The following is a 16840-nucleotide window of genomic DNA, read 5'->3' as shown; positions in this document are numbered from 1 at the left end:
CTTGTTCGTCTGTGAATTGCGAAGAAGATTCCCCGGTTTGCGTGGAGCTGTCGGACTCGAGAGGATGAAATATCTGTCAGTGAAGACGAGTTGCACGCCACAGCTTCGACGTGAGGTTGGTATTTCGAATCCTATTCCTGTTTCACTGAATCTGCAATGGTGGTTTCTGGGTTTTGCTACTTCTGTCAACGGTGTGATGTTGCTTCTTTGGTGTTCTCTGAGGGTGTAGAGAGAGATTTGAGGGAGGTTATGGTGTTTGACAGAGAGTTGGGGTTTTGGGTTTTGCTGGATGGTCGAATCTGGGTTGAGTGTGCGTTTGTTCTTGTTTTGGTATTTTTCTGGTAATTGTTCTTGATGTTTTTGCACTAAACGAATATAGGTAAAGGCTAGATCTTGTGTAAACTGACCGGTTTGGGTTTTAGGGTTTGGGATGGCTAGCGTCGTAGAGATTTCGAGCAGTGAGGATTCCGGGTCTGACGTGTCATTCAGCGCGGCGGATATGAATTTTATTGACTCGTTGCGTCCGTCTGCCCGTGCAGGAACCTCACTGCCAGAACCGCTAGACATCGAGCCGCTACAAACCATACCCTAGGAAGTAGTAATGGGTCGTGCTTCGCGCCCCGAGAGTTCTAGGGCCAGGGAGGCCGCCGCTGCTCAGAATAGGCGTGAGGAGCGGTTGGCAAGTAACAGCGCTGCCAGTGGCTCCGCTGATGGGGGAGATGCGACAGGGGAGGATACCGAATCGGCATGGGTTCTTCCGGATGGGATTCCTGTTGACGAGGCGGGAGGGCGGATGACCGTTGGCAATGTCAACCGGATAAAGCGGATGTTTCGGTTGCCCGGCGGGGTTAAACTGCGTCCACCGACGGTGGATGAAAGGCTTCAATTCTTCGCCCGGGGTTTGCCGCTGTGCATGAGGCAATATTCCGCCAGGGAGTGACACTACCGCTCGTGCCCAGTCTTCAGATCTTGGTGTACGAGTTCGGCCTAGCCTTTGGGCAAGTCTGCCCCAACATGTGGCGATTGATGTTGGCGATGACTTCGCTGTGGCGGTTGTCCGGCTGTGAGGGACCAACCGTGGCGGAGGTGCTGCATTTCTATGAGCTGACGTATGTGAAGCGTCAGGGCTGCGGAGGTCAAGTGAACCTAAGTCGCCGCCAGGGAGCCCCCAAGTTGATAGAGAACCTGAGGGATTCTATGTCGTATTGGCGGGACACCTTTTGCGTTGCCACGACGGGGTGGGAATATCAGGCGGAATCCAATGACAAGGAACCGGCGTTTAGGATTAAGTCAGAGTTCCAACCTATCCGAGGTGGTTTGTCGGTCTCCGCTGAATATTGCTGGCGGTTTACGTTGTGCTTAGTCTTGAACCTTGCTAACGTTTATCCTTGTTTTTTTTTTTTTTTTTTTTTTCAGTGGGCTTGCGCTACAACCTGACTCGTGAAGAAGAGTGTCGTGTGGCGCGCATCCAAGGTTGCTGGCGGAATCGCAATTTGTTGGACTTTCGCCTACTTACCGGTTTGGAGCTGTTGGTCGATCAACGATTGACTCGCGCCGTTGGTAAGAAATCTCCGCTACCTTGTACACTTAGTTAATTTGGCCCTGTGGTTGACTGAGTTGCTTTCTGTTTGTTTAGAGACGCCGCCAGGTAACGTTAGGAGCCGTGACACCTTTGCCAAAGCCATGGACCGCGCAGAGATTGACAACTTTTTGGAGGCCATGTACGCCTCAGGGGATGCGGCTCAAAGGACAGTAATAGATCCGGTGACGCTGGCGGTGAGCCCATCCGAGGTTCCGGTGGTGCTGCCAATGCCGCTGCACTCCCACCTTGGCGCCGACGGCCTACCCGCTGTTCAGACGGGTGCCAATGTGGGGGGTGGAAAGAAGGGGTCTGGCGCCGCGCCGCAGACAGAGAGAGTGCCCAACGTGCGACGTGGGCCACAGAAGGTGGTGCGGCCGGCGGGGGCTGCCGCTACGGTGGGTCAACAGCAACGGGGGCCAAGGCCTGCGGCCGGTGGACAGACGCGGTTGTTGCGGAAGCGTCGGCAGAATGACTCCGACGAGGAGGATGATGATGATGATGCTGAGGTTATCGGGGTCCGCCAGTGGCCGCTGCAGAAGAGGCGCCTGCGAGTGACCTGGACTCGTTTGCCGCCTATGCCGAGTTCATGACTGACACTGAACGGGGATTTCTCTACCACCTCTGCGAGATACTGGGGTTTGGTGGTCTGGCGGGGATTTCCCGCCCAACGGCGATTGACGGGTCACCCTTCAGTTCAGCTTTTGGTCACCTTTCGGTTGGGCTGCATGAGATGTTCATGGCGGCGCAGAAGCAGCCGGGGGTTGAGCGGCAGCTCAGGGACGAGATCAGCGGTCTCGAGAGGGAGCTGGGGGACGCCAAGGACAGGCTGGCGGATGTGGAGCGGCGCCTGACGAAGGCGGATTGCGACGCCGCGGATGCTCGCGGCAAGTTGGAAGTGGCAATCCGGCGGGACGTGGAACGGAACGACCACATCTCCAGGATGGAACAAGACATGTCTCTGCTGCAGGAGCGGGTGGCCGCTAAGGAGAAAAAGATTGATATCCTGCAGCGGGAGTCTGCCGCCAAGCAAGCAGAGGTGACGAAACTGGAGGCTGAGGTAGCTCGCCTGCGGGACGAAGGGACCCGTGCCGCTGCCGCCGCTGTGGAGAAATTCAAACAGTCGGCGGAGTACAAAAAGGCGATGACTGAATCGGCGAAGGCCGGCGCTCTAGCCAACGTGGAGATGCTGAAGCAGAGGGGCGCCATTGACTTTGCTAAGGCGTCCCAGCCACCTGTTCTGCCAGTCCAAAATGCTCCGCCGGTGCAAGCTGCGGTTCCTGTCCAGCCTGAAGGTGTTCACTCGGGAAGTGGGGAAAGTGGTGCACAGCCAGCGGATGGTTCTCAGCAGACTCCTCTGCCTACCCAGTCGGAGGTGTCCCGTGCCGGTTTTCTGGCGGCACACACTCGGCCGGATGGCACCATAGAGACTCCAAGTCCTACCGCCAGAGGGTCTGACCAGACAAGCCGCGCACAACCACAGCCGCCTGCGGAAGGTGGAGATGTTGAAGCCAACCCGAAGAGCTGAGCTCCTACATGTGTTGTTTTTTTTTTTTTTTTGTTGTTGGCTGAGTTTCGACATTGTGAAGTAATGAACAACTTTGGGTGGGGAGTCTCAGCCCTGAAATGAAATTTCAAAGTTTGATGTTTGTCATGATATGTTTGTACCGCTAGAGTTTTGACTTAGAGATTTTTCTTTTGCCAAGCAATGAAACATTAAAGGAATTAAAATTGGTCCAAGTGCACAACGTAGCGGACGTGGTCCGCTGACGATTCCTGGCGTTGCCAGTTGCCCTCAGTGCTAGACTTGGTAACAATGGTTTGAATAATTCCTCGTTTCATTGATAGCTGACTGATCAGCGTTTACAAAAGAGGGGTAGTACCCGTTGGGTAGCTTCCCTTAGCTAAATATTGAACAAAAATTTAGCTAAGTCAAGATGCCTTTGGGTAGCGGCATGACTATTTGTAATAATACCGAAGGTGTTCGGTATTCCAAGGGTGGGTCGTTGTGACGCCATCCTTGTCCATTAAGTAGAAGGTGCCTGGGCTAACGACTTCCACAATTTTGTATGGACCTTCCCAAGTTGGGCGAAGCTTTGTTGGCGGTGGAATGACTTCCTTCATTACCCAGTCCCCCAGTTGGAGGTTCCGGGCTTTGACTCTGGCGTTGTAGAAACGCGATACCCGCTGCTTGTTTTGCAGGTTGCATAAGTGGGCCTTGTGTCGCTTTTCCTCCAGGAGGTCCTTGTCCAGGTTGATGCCGTCAGTGTTGGTTTCTGGGCGGTAGCCCTCGACTCTGGCGGTAGGTTGAGTAACCTCAATAGGCAGGACAACCTCCGTTCCGAACATCATGCAAAAAGGAGTTTCACCAGTTGCGGAAGTTGGGGTTGTTCTGATGGCCCATAGAACTTCCGGGAGTTTCTCCGCCCATAGACCCTTTGCTTTGTCGAGTTTTTTCTTCAGCAGCTTTTTGATTATTTTGTTTGCTGCTTCGACCTGACCGTTGGTCTGGGGGTGGGCGACAGATGCAAAACTCATCTTGGTACCCAAGTTGGCGGTGAAAGAGATGAGCTCCTTGTTGTTGAACTGTGTGCCGTTGTCTGTGATTATTGTGTGTGGGACACCGTAACGGCAGTAGATGTTCTTCCAGAGGAAGTGAATTACCTTGGCGGTAGTTATTGCCGTTAGTGGCTCCGCCTCTATCCACTTGCTGTTGTAGTCGATAGCAACTATGATGTACTTGAACTGGCCCTTGGCGGTTCGAAATTTTCCCATCAGATCCAGGCCCCAAGTTGAGTGAATCCATGGAGCGATGATGACCGATGGTGGTTCCGCCGGTGCATGTGGGAGATCAGCAAATTGTTGGCATTTGTGGCATGATCTCGACATCTGGCGGGCATCATCGCCGAGAGTAGGCCAAAAATAGCCTTGCCGCATTGTGCGATTGGCTAAGGATCTGGCGCCTGAGTGGATTCCGCATTCTCCGCTATGAATTGCCGCCAGAACAACCTTTCCCTCCTCTGGGGTTAGGCAGCGGAGGTTGGGATGGGTGAATCCCTGGCGGTACAGCTTGCCGTTCTGGATGTTGTAGCGGGTTGCCCTCCGCTTGAGTTGTCGCGCCTTAACTTTGTCTTCCGGCAATGTGCCGTTGCGCTTGTACTCAATGACTTCGTCCATCCAGCTGGTATTGACCTCAATGTTGAAGATCTCCGCCAGGGTTTTTGTGATACTTGGCTTGTCAAGACACTCCACTCTTGTGTCCGCTGGACTTTGATGTGGCTGGGCGGTTGCCAGTCTTGCCAGTGAATCAGCCTTGGAGTTCTTTTCCCTGGGGATTTGTGTGATGTTATGAAATTTGAATTTCTTGAGGAGTGTCTTAACGTACCCCAAGTATGCCGCTAACTGTTGGTCCTTGGCCTGGAAGCTGCTATTGACCTGGTTAACGACCAACTGGGAATCACTGAAGATGTTGACACTGTCAGCCCCTGAATCGATGGCGAGGAGTAAGCCGGCAATGAGTGCTTCGTACTCCGCCATATTGTTGGAGGCCTTGAAGTTGAATTTCAATGCGTATTCCACGTTCAGCCCCCCTGGTCCTGTCAGGATGACTCCGGCGCCGCTGGCCTTGGCGCTGGCGGAGCCGTCCACATGCAGGTTCCAATCTGACTGTAGGGGAGCTGGCTCCTCAGCGGTTACCATTTCCGTCCCGGGCTCAGCCTCCGTGCCGGGATTGGGCTGACAGTCGGTGAGCTCAGCGATGAAGTCCGCTACCGCCTGGCCCTTCATGGCGGTTCTTGGCTTGTAATCTATGTCAAATTCACTGAGCTCGATGGCCCACTTGCTGAGGCGCCCTGAATGTTCAGGGTTCTGCATCACCTGTCTCAGCGGTTGATTAGTTAGCACATGGATTGTGTGTGCTTGAAAATATTGGCGGAGGCGCCTGGCGGCAACGATGAGTGCGAGAGCTAGCTGCTCCAAGGGTGGATATCTTGTTTCTGCCCCGTTCATGCCTCTGCCGGCGTAGAAAACTGGGAGCTCGTCCTGTCCCTCCCGCCGGACAATGGCGCAACTCACCGCTGATATCGATACCGCTAGGTATATGAACAGTGTCTCTCCTTGCACAGGGATAGAGAGTAGTGGGACTGCCGCTAGGTAATCCTTCAAGCCCTGAAACGCTGTCTGACATTCTGGGTTCCAGTTGATGACTTTCTTGTGAGTCGTTTTGAGGAGTTTGAAAAATGGGGCACACCTGTCAGTGAGCCTGGAGATGAATCGAGAAAGGGCGGTTAACTTGCCTTGGAGGCACTGGACATGTACCTTATACTCAGGGTCCGCCAGGTCGAGTATGGCCTGTACCTTGTCCGGGTTAGCCTCGATTCCTCGTTCACTGACGATATAACCCAGAAATTTGCTGGCGGTGACGCCAAAGAAGCATTTTTCTGGGTTGAGGCGCATGCCATAGGCCAGGAGGATGGTAACTATGATCTTGAGGTTTGCCACATGTCCGCTGGCCTTTATACTCTTGACCAACATGTCGTCCACGTAGACTTCGATTATCTTGCCCAAATGTTCAGCGAACATAGCATTCATCAGCCGCTGATAAGTTGCACCGGCGTTCTTCAGACCGAAAGGCATAACATTGTAGCAGTACAGGCCTTTGTCGGTGGTGAAGGTGGTACACTCCTGATCGCTGGGATGCATCTTGATCTGATTGTAGCCGGAGAAAGCGTCCATCATGCTGAGGAGTTCATGCCCGGCTGTTGCGTCAACCAGCTGATCAATGCGTGGTAGAGGGAAACTGTCCTTTGGGCACGCCTTGTTGAGATTTTTGAAGTCGACACACATCCGCCACTTGCCGCTAGGCTTCTTGACCATGACCAGGTTGGAGATCCACTGGGGATAGACTACCTGGCGGATGAATCCCATACCCTGGAGCTTGGCGACCTCCTCTCCTATGGCGCGGTATTTCTCCTCGTCAAAGGCCCTTCGCTTCTACTTGATAGGATAGAAGGATGGCTTGATGGTTAGCTTGTGTGTGATGATTTCAGGAGAGATACCTGGCATGTCTGCATATGACCATGCGAAGACAGCGGCGTTGTCCCGTAGGAATTGAGTGAGTTCTGCCGCCACCTCTGGGTCTAGCTGAGCTCCTATGCGGACTGTCCGCTCTGGGTGCTCGTCGGAGATGCTGATGACCTTCAACGATGTTTCTGGATTGACCGGTTCCTTCTTCACATATTTCTTCTCCTCATCCCTAGGATCCTCGAAGATATCTGGTGGCGGTGCCTGATTTCCTACCGTTAGGATTTCGTGGCGGCGGGTTGACCGCGCAATGGTGGTTGAGTAGCACTCTCTTGCCAATTGTTGACTTCCCTTGACACAGCCCGTGCCGTTGGGTGTGGGGAACTTCATGAGAAGCATGTATCCGGCGATGATGCATTTGAGCTTGTTGAGTGCCGGCCGTCCTATGATGGCATTATACGAACTGAAACAATCCACAATTATAAATTCAGTATGTACCTCCGCCATACATGGACTGGAGCCGATGGTTAACCGCATGTAGTCAGAACCCAGCGGTTGAGTGATATCGCTGGAGAAGCTAAGCAATGGCTCATGGTCTTGCAGTAGTTTCTTGTTCCGCTTCAGGTTGTTGTAACAACCGCTGAATATGACATTGACAGCAGATCCGCTATCCACCAGGATTCTTCCCACTGACCATCTGTCGAGAATGGCATCGATCAGAAATGGGTCGTCATGGGGTAGATGTGCTCCGCGCTCCTCCTCCTCTGAGAAGGTGATGGGCTCCCAACCAGACTTTGGGAGTTTGGCGGATCTCTTGTAGCGGATGTTACAGACTTCCTTTGGGTGATTGGCGCGTGCGTAACGCTTTCTTGCCCTGTGAGACATGTTGGTGATTAGAGCCCCGCCATCGATGGTGTTGATGCGGCCCAGTGGCTCAATGTTGGCAATTACAGGTGGCGGTTGGCGCACCTTGAATTGATCCATCTTGCCGTCACGGTACAGGGTCTCAATGGCCGTTTTGAGAGCGTTGCAACTGTTGGTATTGTGACCGCTGTCCTCTTGGTATTTGCACCACATGCTGGTGTTTCTTGGCTTGCCCTTTTTGGGGAATTTCGGTGAGGGTGGCGGTGGTATCTGATCCTTGCACTGATTGTAAATTTACTCGTACGAGGCTGTGAGGACCGTGAATATTGCATACCGCTGAGAGGACTCCGTCTGCTTGTTGCGATTGTCCCCATGGGATGGGCAGTTGCCCTTGTAGTGGTTGTCTTTCTGCCTCTTGCTTTGATAACTGCCCTGTTGCCACTGCCTCTTCTTGTCAGCTGGCGGTGCAGTGGGGGCCTTGCTGGCGGTCTCCTGGTGGCTGGAGGAGGGTTGAGATGATTTTGTTGGTGTTGCTGGTGGCGGTGGGGTTTCTCCATATGTGATAAACTCTGCCTGGGCATGAATGACCGCCTCACTCATAAGGTGATCATACGCCGCGTTTGGATGATTGTAGTTGAGGTGATAGAGGAATGGTCCCTTGAGGAGTCCCTGCTTGAAAGCCGCCGAAGCCATTGTTTTGTCGAGATCGCGGCACTAAGATGCTGCCGCCCGCCATCTTGTGACGAATGCCTTCAATGATTCGTCCTCTCCCTGCCGGACGCCAAACAACTGGCTCGTGTTGTGATGACCGGCGGACAACAAGATGAATCGAGAGAGGAAAGCATGAGATAACGCCTGGAATGAGCCGATAGACCCTGGCGGACACTCAAAAAACCAACTCATTGCCTCACTATCCAGCGTTTCGCTGAACAAGTGGCACAGGGTGGCGTCATCAAATCCCTTGTTGTTGGTGACCTTCTTGAACGTGTCCATGTGGACGAAGGGATCGGTCTTACCGTTATAATGTGACATTTTTGGGGTCTTTGCAAACGCTGGTCTGACGGCTTGCAAAATTGTAGCGGTGAATGGTCCTGGCCTGGACGCGAAGAGTGGGTTTGGGGCTGGCGCCGGGGTGCCTGCCTCCGCCAGGATTAGCCTCTGTTCTAACTGCTGTATCCTCTCCAAAATTTGGGCGGTTGCGTTGCCAGCGGGGCCTGCCCGGGCGCACCGCGGAACTGACCCTCGCCCGGGAATGGGTAGATTGCCCTCAGTCCTTGCTCTAGTCCTCGAGGGGTGGGTGCGCAGCGATGACTCCGCCTCCTGCTCCAACAGTTGGGGGCAGTGGGTGGTCCCATTCCTGCCAGCTCAGGTGGGTTTAGCGGTACCTGCATTTGCACAATGGGTCCTATACCAGCGGTAGGCCGGCTGTGTCTGGTGCTGTGTGACTGCTCACTTCGTGCTGGGTTGGCGTTTGCGTCTAGTGCCCGCTTTAGCTCGTCGAAACGTGTCATCAGCGTGGCCACCTGCTCCTGGGCCTCAGCCTTTTCCTTGCGTTCCTGCTCGCGCTCTCTGTTTGCTTTGTGGAGGTCCGCCAGCGCCAGCTCATACAAGGCGGTGAGGTCCTGACCTGGGGGGCGGCTGCTGCTTGGATTTGTTTCACCGCCAGGGTTGACCGGGGTGCTGAATAGTGCGCGGTTGATGCTTACCGCTGGGTGGGCGGGTTGGGGAACGGCGGACTGGTCTGCCTGCTCCTCGACATTTCCCCCGCTACCGTTAGTCATGGTAATTGTGATGGGATGACTTTTTGTTCAAGGTTTCCCACAGACGGCGCCAATGTTAATGCTCAAAAGTCTGGCGGTAGCCAAACCTGGGTCTAACGCTGGTCCGGTAGGCGGACCGCTACTCTGCCGCTCTGAGGATTACTGCTAGCTGCCAAACACAAGACAGGGCGTTAGAGGGAGACCGCGTTGGGCGGTCTTCAACTCTCCGATGCCTAAGTCAGTCAATGCATATAGGCAGCATAACAATAATGAGTAGTAAAATGCGTAATTAATGAGGAGAGAGGAGAGGACCTTTTATAGGTGAGGAAGAGGATGATCTTCTCCTTGTTTTCGATGTGGGACTGATGTGCTTCAGTTCCCAGTTTCAGTAGCTTCTGATGCTAACTTGACACGGCGCGTGGTGGCGCGTCGGCGGTGCTTTGGGGTTGATCCGGGGCTCAAGCGGTAACCCGGCTAGCTGTCTTTACGCCAGTCACTCATATGGTGGGCGTTGGTACCCCTGGCGGTACAATGAGCGTGGCTCATTATAGCTAATTATGCTTGCAAATGCACATGTATGTATAAGTCCCCCAAATCCCCAGTCAAGGAGGGCAATCTTGGTTGGGGAGTTGATCGGCGGTTTGAAGCGTTTCTCCCGCTAGACTTTGCAGAAGCATAATTAGCGTCAGTGCGTCGTCAACCATGGATTTACTGAGCAAGCGCTTTGTGCCCTTTCGGGTGGGCCCCTGCTAGGCCCCCCAGGGAGTCCCCCACTCCCCGGCTAAGATGGACCTCCGGATGGTCGCTATTATTGTTTGTTGAGGGGGAGCTGCACGGAGCAGAGGGTGTTGGGTTGCGAGCCCAATCTTAGCACCCAAGTGACGGGGGCCAACGTACCTGATCAGGGCTGTCGTAGACTGTTGACTAGTCCCCGTGTCCCGTAGGGACATTCTGACCGTAACTCCGCGTGGCGGCGTTGTCAGAGAGGCGTGGCCTCCGGATCCGCCGCTGGCGGAAGTCCCCCCCCTAGATGTAGCAGGAAGTAGCGTCAAGTAGACGTGCTTGGTGGTATTTTATTGAGCGGTATTGCGCTGAATAAAGTACGCAGCTTGTCAGATGAGAAAGGGGGGTCCGCTAGCGGTTTGCTGTGTAGCGGAGGACGCCCCGTTTACCGAATGACGAGAGAAGTTCCGTTGGAGACTTCGATGGTGACAAGAGAAGTTCCGCTGGCGGGGTTTCGCTCAGTGGACTGTCACCTGGGAGATGACAAGTGAGAAAATCTGCTGGCGGGGTTTCGCTCAGCGGAGACTCCACTTGGAGGATGACAAGTGAAGATCCGCTGGCGGGGTTTCGCTCAGCGGAGACACCACTTGGAGAATGACACGTGAAGATCCGCTGGCGGGGTTTCGCTCAGCGGAGACTCCACATGGAGGATGACAAGTGAAGATCCGCTGGCGGGGTTTCGCTCAGCGGAGACTCTACTTGGAGGATGACAAGTGAAGATCCGCTGGCGGGGTTTCGCTCAGCGGAGACTCCACATGGAGGATGACAAGTGAAGATCCGCTGGCGGGGTTTCGCTCAGTGGACTGTCACCTGGGAGATGACAAGTGAGAAAATCTGCTGGCGGGGTTTCGCTCAGCGGAGACTCCACTTGGAGGATGACAAGTGAAGATCCGCTGGCGGGGTTCGCTCAGCGGAGACTCCACTTGGTTGGGGGTTTTCTTCTCAAGTGGTTACTTCCCTTGGAAGCTAAAGGAGACGACGGTTGACACGTGGCCAACTCCTAGAGGGTTAGCGTCTGGAGGCTTGTCTCCTAAGCCTAGCCGTCTTCTCGTCATTAATGCGAGTAATGATGGATTTCGTAACTGAGGCGACGCCTCGGTTAATCCGGGGAGTTAGTGAAGACGTGGGACACGTGTACGGTTGCTACGTGATGTCGTTTTCTAGCGGATGGCTCAGGATTGCTTGATGTTGACATAAGAGGGGGGGGAACTCAGTGAGTTTCGACACTTCTGGAAAATCTTCAAATCTGAGTCGCCTCCTTCGAGCCTTGTTCGTCTGTGAATTGCGAAGAAGATTCCCCGGTTTGCGTGGAGCTGTCGGACTCGAGAGGATGAAATATCTGTCAGTGAAGACGAGTTGCACGCCACAGCTTCGACGTGAGGTTGGTATTTCGAATCCTATTCCTGTTTCACTGAATCTGCAATGGTGGTTTCTGGGTTTTGCTACTTCTGTCAACGGTGTGATGTTGCTTCTTTGGTGTTCTCTGAGGGTGTAGAGAGAGATTTGAGGGAGGTTATGGTGTTTGACAGAGAGTTGGGGTTTTGGGTTTTGCTGGATGGTCGAATCTGGGTTGAGTGTGCGTTTGTTCTTGTTTTGGTATTTTTCTGGGTAATTGTTCTTGATGTTTTTGCACTAAACGAATATAGGTAAAGGCTAGATCTTGTGTAAACTGACCGGTTTGGGTTTTAGGGTTTGGGATGGCTAGCGTCGTAGAGATTTCGAGCAGTGAGGATTCCGGGTCTGACGTGTCATTCAGCGCGGCGGATATGAATTTTATTGACTCGTTGCGTCCGTCTGCCCGTGCAGGAACCTCACTGCCAGAACCGCTAGACATCGAGCCGCTACAAACCATACCCTAGGAAGTAGTAATGGGTCGTGCTTCGCGCCCCGAGAGTTCTAGGGCCAGGGAGGCCGCCGCTGCTCAGAATAGGCGTGAGGAGCGGTTGGCAAGTAACAGCGCTGCCAGTGGCTCCGCTGATGGGGGAGATGCGACAGGGGAGGATACCGAATCGGCATGGGTTCTTCCGGATGGGATTCCTGTTGACGAGGCGGGAGGGCGGATGACCGTTGGCAATGTCAACCGGATAAAGCGGATGTTTCGGTTGCCCGGCGGGGTTAAACTGCGTCCACCGACGGTGGATGAAAAGGCTTCAATTCTTCGCCCGGGGTTTGCCGCTGTGCATGAGGCAATATTCCGCCAGGGAGTGACACTACCGCTCGTGCCCAGTCTTCAGATCTTGGTGTGCGAGTTCGGCCTAGCCTTTGGGCAAGTCTGCCCCAACATGTGGCGATTGATGTTGGCGATGACTTCGCTGTGGCGGTTGTCCGGCTGTGAGGGACCAACCGTGGCGGAGGTGCTGCATTTCTATGAGCTGACGTATGTGAAGCGTCAGGGCTGCGGAGGTCAAGTGAACCTAAGTCGCCGCCAGGGAGCCCCCAAGTTGATAGAGAACCTGAGGGATTCTATGTCGTATTGGCGGGACACCTTTTGCGTTGCCACGACGGGGTGGGAATATCAGGCGGAATCCAATGACAAGGAACCGGCGTTTAGGATTAAGTCAGAGTTCCAACCTATCCGAGGTGGTTTGTCGGTCTCCGCTGAATATTGCTGGCGGTTTACGTTGTGCTTAGTCTTGAACCTTGCTAACGTTTATCCTTGTTTTTTTTTTTTTTTTTTTTTTTCAGTGGGCTTGCGCTACAACCTGACTCGTGAAGAAGAGTGTCGTGTGGCGCGCATCCAAGGTTGCTGGCGGAATCGCAATTTGTTGGACTTTCGCCTACTTACCGGTTTGGAGCTGTTGGTCGATCAACGATTGACTCGCGCCGTTGGTAAGAAATCTCCGCTACCTTGTACACTTAGTTAATTTGGCCCTGTGGTTGACTGAGTTGCTTTCTGTTTGTTTAGAGACGCCGCCAGGTAACGTTAGGAGCCGTGACACCTTTGCCAAAGCCATGGACCGCGCAGAGATTGACAACTTTTTGGAGGCCATGTACGCCTCAGGGGATGCGGCTCAAAGGACAGTAATAGATCCGGTGACGCTGGCGGTGAGCCCATCCGAGGTTCCGGTGGTGCTGCCAATGCCGCTGCACTCCCACCTTGGCGCCGACGGCCTACCCGCTGTTCAGACGGGTGCCAATGTGGGGGGTGGAAAGAAGGGGTCTGGCGCCGCGCCGCAGACAGAGAGAGTGCCCAACGTGCGACGTGGGCCACAGAAGGTGGTGCGGCCGGCGGGGGCTGCCGCTACGGTGGGTCAACAGCAACGGGGGCCAAGGCCTGCGGCCGGTGGACAGACGCGGTTGTTGCGGAAGCGTCGGCAGAATGACTCCGACGAGGAGGATGATGATGATGATGCTGAGGTTATCGGGGTCCGCCAGTGGCCGCTGCAGAAGAGGCGCCTGCGAGTGACCTGGACTCGTTTGCCGCCTATGCCGAGTTCATGACTGACACTGAACGGGGATTTCTCTACCACCTCTGCGAGATACTGGGGTTTGGTGGTCTGGCGGGATTTCCCGCCCAACGGCGATTGACGGGTCACCCTTCAGTTCAGCTTTTGGTCACCTTTCGGTTGGGCTGCATGAGATGTTCATGGCGGCGCAGAAGCAGCCGGGGGTTGAGCGGCAGCTCAGGGACGAGATCAGCGGTCTCGAGAGGGAGCTGGGGGACGCCAAGGACAGGCTGGCGGATGTGGAGCGGCGCCTGACGAAGGCGGATTGCGACGCCGCGGATGCTCGCGGCAAGTTGGAAGTGGCAATCCGGCGGGACGTGGAACGGAACGACCACATCTCCAGGATGGAACAAGACATGTCTCTGCTGCAGGAGCGGGTGGCCGCTAAGGAGAAAAAGATTGATATCCTGCAGCGGGAGTCTGCCGCCAAGCAAGCAGAGGTGACGAAACTGGAGGCTGAGGTAGCTCGCCTGCGGGACGAAGGGACCCGTGCCGCTGCCGCCGCTGTGGAGAAATTCAAACAGTCGGCGGAGTACAAAAAGGCGATGACTGAATCGGCGAAGGCCGGCGCTCTAGCCAACGTGGAGATGCTGAAGCAGAGGGGCGCCATTGACTTTGCTAAGGCGTCCCAGCCACCTGTTCTGCCAGTCCAAAATGCTCCGCCGGTGCAAGCTGCGGTTCCTGTCCAGCCTGAAGGTGTTCACTCGGGAAGTGGGGAAAGTGGTGCACAGCCAGCGGATGGTTCTCAGCAGACTCCTCTGCCTACCCAGTCGGAGGTGTCCCGTGCCGGTTTTCTGGCGGCACACACTCGGCCGGATGGCACCATAGAGACTCCAAGTCCTACCGCCAGAGGGTCTGACCAGACAAGCCGCGCACAACCACAGCCGCCTGCGGAAGGTGGAGATGTTGAAGCCAACCCGAAGAGCTGAGCTCCTACATGTGTTGTTTTTTTTTTTTTTTTGTTGTTGGCTGAGTTTCGACATTGTGAAGTAATGAACAACTTTGGGTGGGGAGTCTCAGCCCTGAAATGAAATTTCAAAGTTTGATGTTTGTCATGATATGTTTGTACCGCTAGAGTTTTGACTTAGAGATTTTTCTTTTGCCAAGCAATGAAACATTAAAGGAATTAAAATTGGTCCAAGTGCACAACGTAGCGGACGTGGTCCGCTGACGATTCCTGGCGTTGCCAGTTGCCCTCAGTGCTAGACTTGGTAACAATGGTTTGAATAATTCCTCGTTTCATTGATAGCTGACTGATCAGCGTTTACAAAAGAGGGGTAGTACCCGTTGGGTAGCTTCCCTTAGCTAAATATTGAACAAAAATTTAGCTAAGTCAAGATGCCTTTGGGTAGCGGCATGACTATTTGTAATAATACCGAAGGTGTTCGGTATTCCAAGGGTGGGTCGTTGTGACGCCATCCTTGTCCATTAAGTAGAAGGTGCCTGGGCTAACGACTTCCACAATTTTGTATGGACCTTCCCAAGTTGGGCGAAGCTTTGTTGGCGGTGGAATGACTTCCTTCATTACCCAGTCCCCCAGTTGGAGGTTCCGGGCTTTGACTCTGGCGTTGTAGAAACGCGATACCCGCTGCTTGTTTTGCAGGTTGCATAAGTGGGCCTTGTGTCGCTTTTCCTCCAGGAGGTCCTTGTCCAGGTTGATGCCGTCAGTGTTGGTTTCTGGGCGGTAGCCCTCGACTCTGGCGGTAGGTTGAGTAACCTCAATAGGCAGGACAACCTCCGTTCCGAACATCATGCAAAAAGGAGTTTCACCAGTTGCGGAAGTTGGGGTTGTTCTGATGGCCCATAGAACTTCCGGGAGTTTCTCCGCCCATAGACCCTTTGCTTTGTCGAGTTTTTTCTTCAGCAGCTTTTTGATTATTTTGTTTGCTGCTTCGACCTGACCGTTGGTCTGGGGGTGGGCGACAGATGCAAAACTCATCTTGGTACCCAAGTTGGCGGTGAAAGAGATGAGCTCCTTGTTGTTGAACTGTGTGCCGTTGTCTGTGATTATTGTGTGTGGGACACCGTAACGGCAGTAGATGTTCTTCCAGAGGAAGTGAATTACCTTGGCGGTAGTTATTGCCGTTAGTGGCTCCGCCTCTATCCACTTGCTGTTGTAGTCGATAGCAACTATGATGTACTTGAACTGGCCCTTGGCGGTTCGAAATTTTCCCATCAGATCCAGGCCCCAAGTTGAGTGAATCCATGGAGCGATGATGACCGATGGTGGTTCCGCCGGTGCATGTGGGAGATCAGCAAATTGTTGGCATTTGTGGCATGATCTCGACATCTGGCGGGCATCATCGCCGAGAGTAGGCCAAAAATAGCCTTGCCGCATTGTGCGATTGGCTAAGGATCTGGCGCCTGAGTGGATTCCGCATTCTCCGCTATGAATTGCCGCCAGAACAACCTTTCCCTCCTCTGGGGTTAGGCAGCGGAGGTTGGGATGGGTGAATCCCTGGCGGTACAGCTTGCCGTTCTGGATGTTGTAGCGGGTTGCCCTCCGCTTGAGTTGTCGCGCCTTAACTTTGTCTTCCGGCAATGTGCCGTTGCGCTTGTACTCAATGACTTCGTCCATCCAGCTGGTATTGACCTCAATGTTGAAGATCTCCGCCAGGGTTTTTGTGATACTTGGCTTGTCAAGACACTCCACTCTTGTGTCCGCTGGACTTTGATGTGGCTGGGCGGTTGCCAGTCTTGCCAGTGAATCAGCCTTGGAGTTCTTTTCCCTGGGGATTTGTGTGATGTTATGAAATTTGAATTTCTTGAGGAGTGTCTTAACGTACCCCAAGTATGCCGCTAACTGTTGGTCCTTGGCCTGGAAGCTGCTATTGACCTGGTTAACGACCAACTGGGAATCACTGAAGATGTTGACACTGTCAGCCCCTGAATCGATGGCGAGGAGTAAGCCGGCAATGAGTGCTTCGTACTCCGCCATATTGTTGGAGGCCTTGAAGTTGAATTTCAATGCGTATTCCACGTTCAGCCCCCCTGGTCCTGTCAGGATGACTCCGGCGCCGCTGGCCTTGGCGCTGGCGGAGCCGTCCACATGCAGGTTCCAATCTGACTGTAGGGGAGCTGGCTCCTCAGCGGTTACCATTTCCGTCCCGGGCTCAGCCTCCGTGCCGGGATTGGGCTGACAGTCGGTGAGCTCAGCGATGAAGTCCGCTACCGCCTGGCCCTTCATGGCGGTTCTTGGCTTGTAATCTATGTCAAATTCACTGAGCTCGATGGCCCACTTGCTGAGGCGCCCTGAATGTTCAGGGTTCTGCATCACCTGTCTCAGCGGTTGATTAGTTAGCACATGGATTGTGTGTGCTTGAAAATATTGGCGGAGGCGCCTGGCGGCAACGATGAGTGCGAGAGCTAGCTGCTCCAAGGGTGGA

The 16840-nt window shown here is 54.0% G+C and overlaps 1 protein-coding gene across 1 annotated transcript; it reads left to right on the top strand.

Annotated features, from left to right (window-relative positions):
- The first annotated feature begins 601 nt into the window (after nucleotides 1-601).
- Nucleotides 602-14383, top strand: LOC121049262. The gene is made up of 7 exons (XM_040505951.1): nucleotides 602-799; nucleotides 880-1312; nucleotides 1417-1560; nucleotides 1637-1648; nucleotides 1733-2014; nucleotides 2107-2855; nucleotides 13895-14383. Exons 1-7 carry the CDS (start codon nucleotides 602-604, stop codon nucleotides 14381-14383), a joined length of 2307 nt encoding a protein of 768 aa, XP_040361885.1.
- Nucleotides 14384-16840: the final 2457 nt, after the last annotated feature.

Source organism: Rosa chinensis, chromosome 5 (genome assembly GCF_002994745.2).
Source record: "Rosa chinensis cultivar Old Blush chromosome 5, RchiOBHm-V2, whole genome shotgun sequence".
Classification (NCBI taxonomy): Eukaryota; Viridiplantae; Streptophyta; class Magnoliopsida; order Rosales; family Rosaceae; genus Rosa; species Rosa chinensis.
Note: the sequence above shows the minus strand (reverse complement) of the source record. Positions and strands in the feature narration are given on the sequence as shown.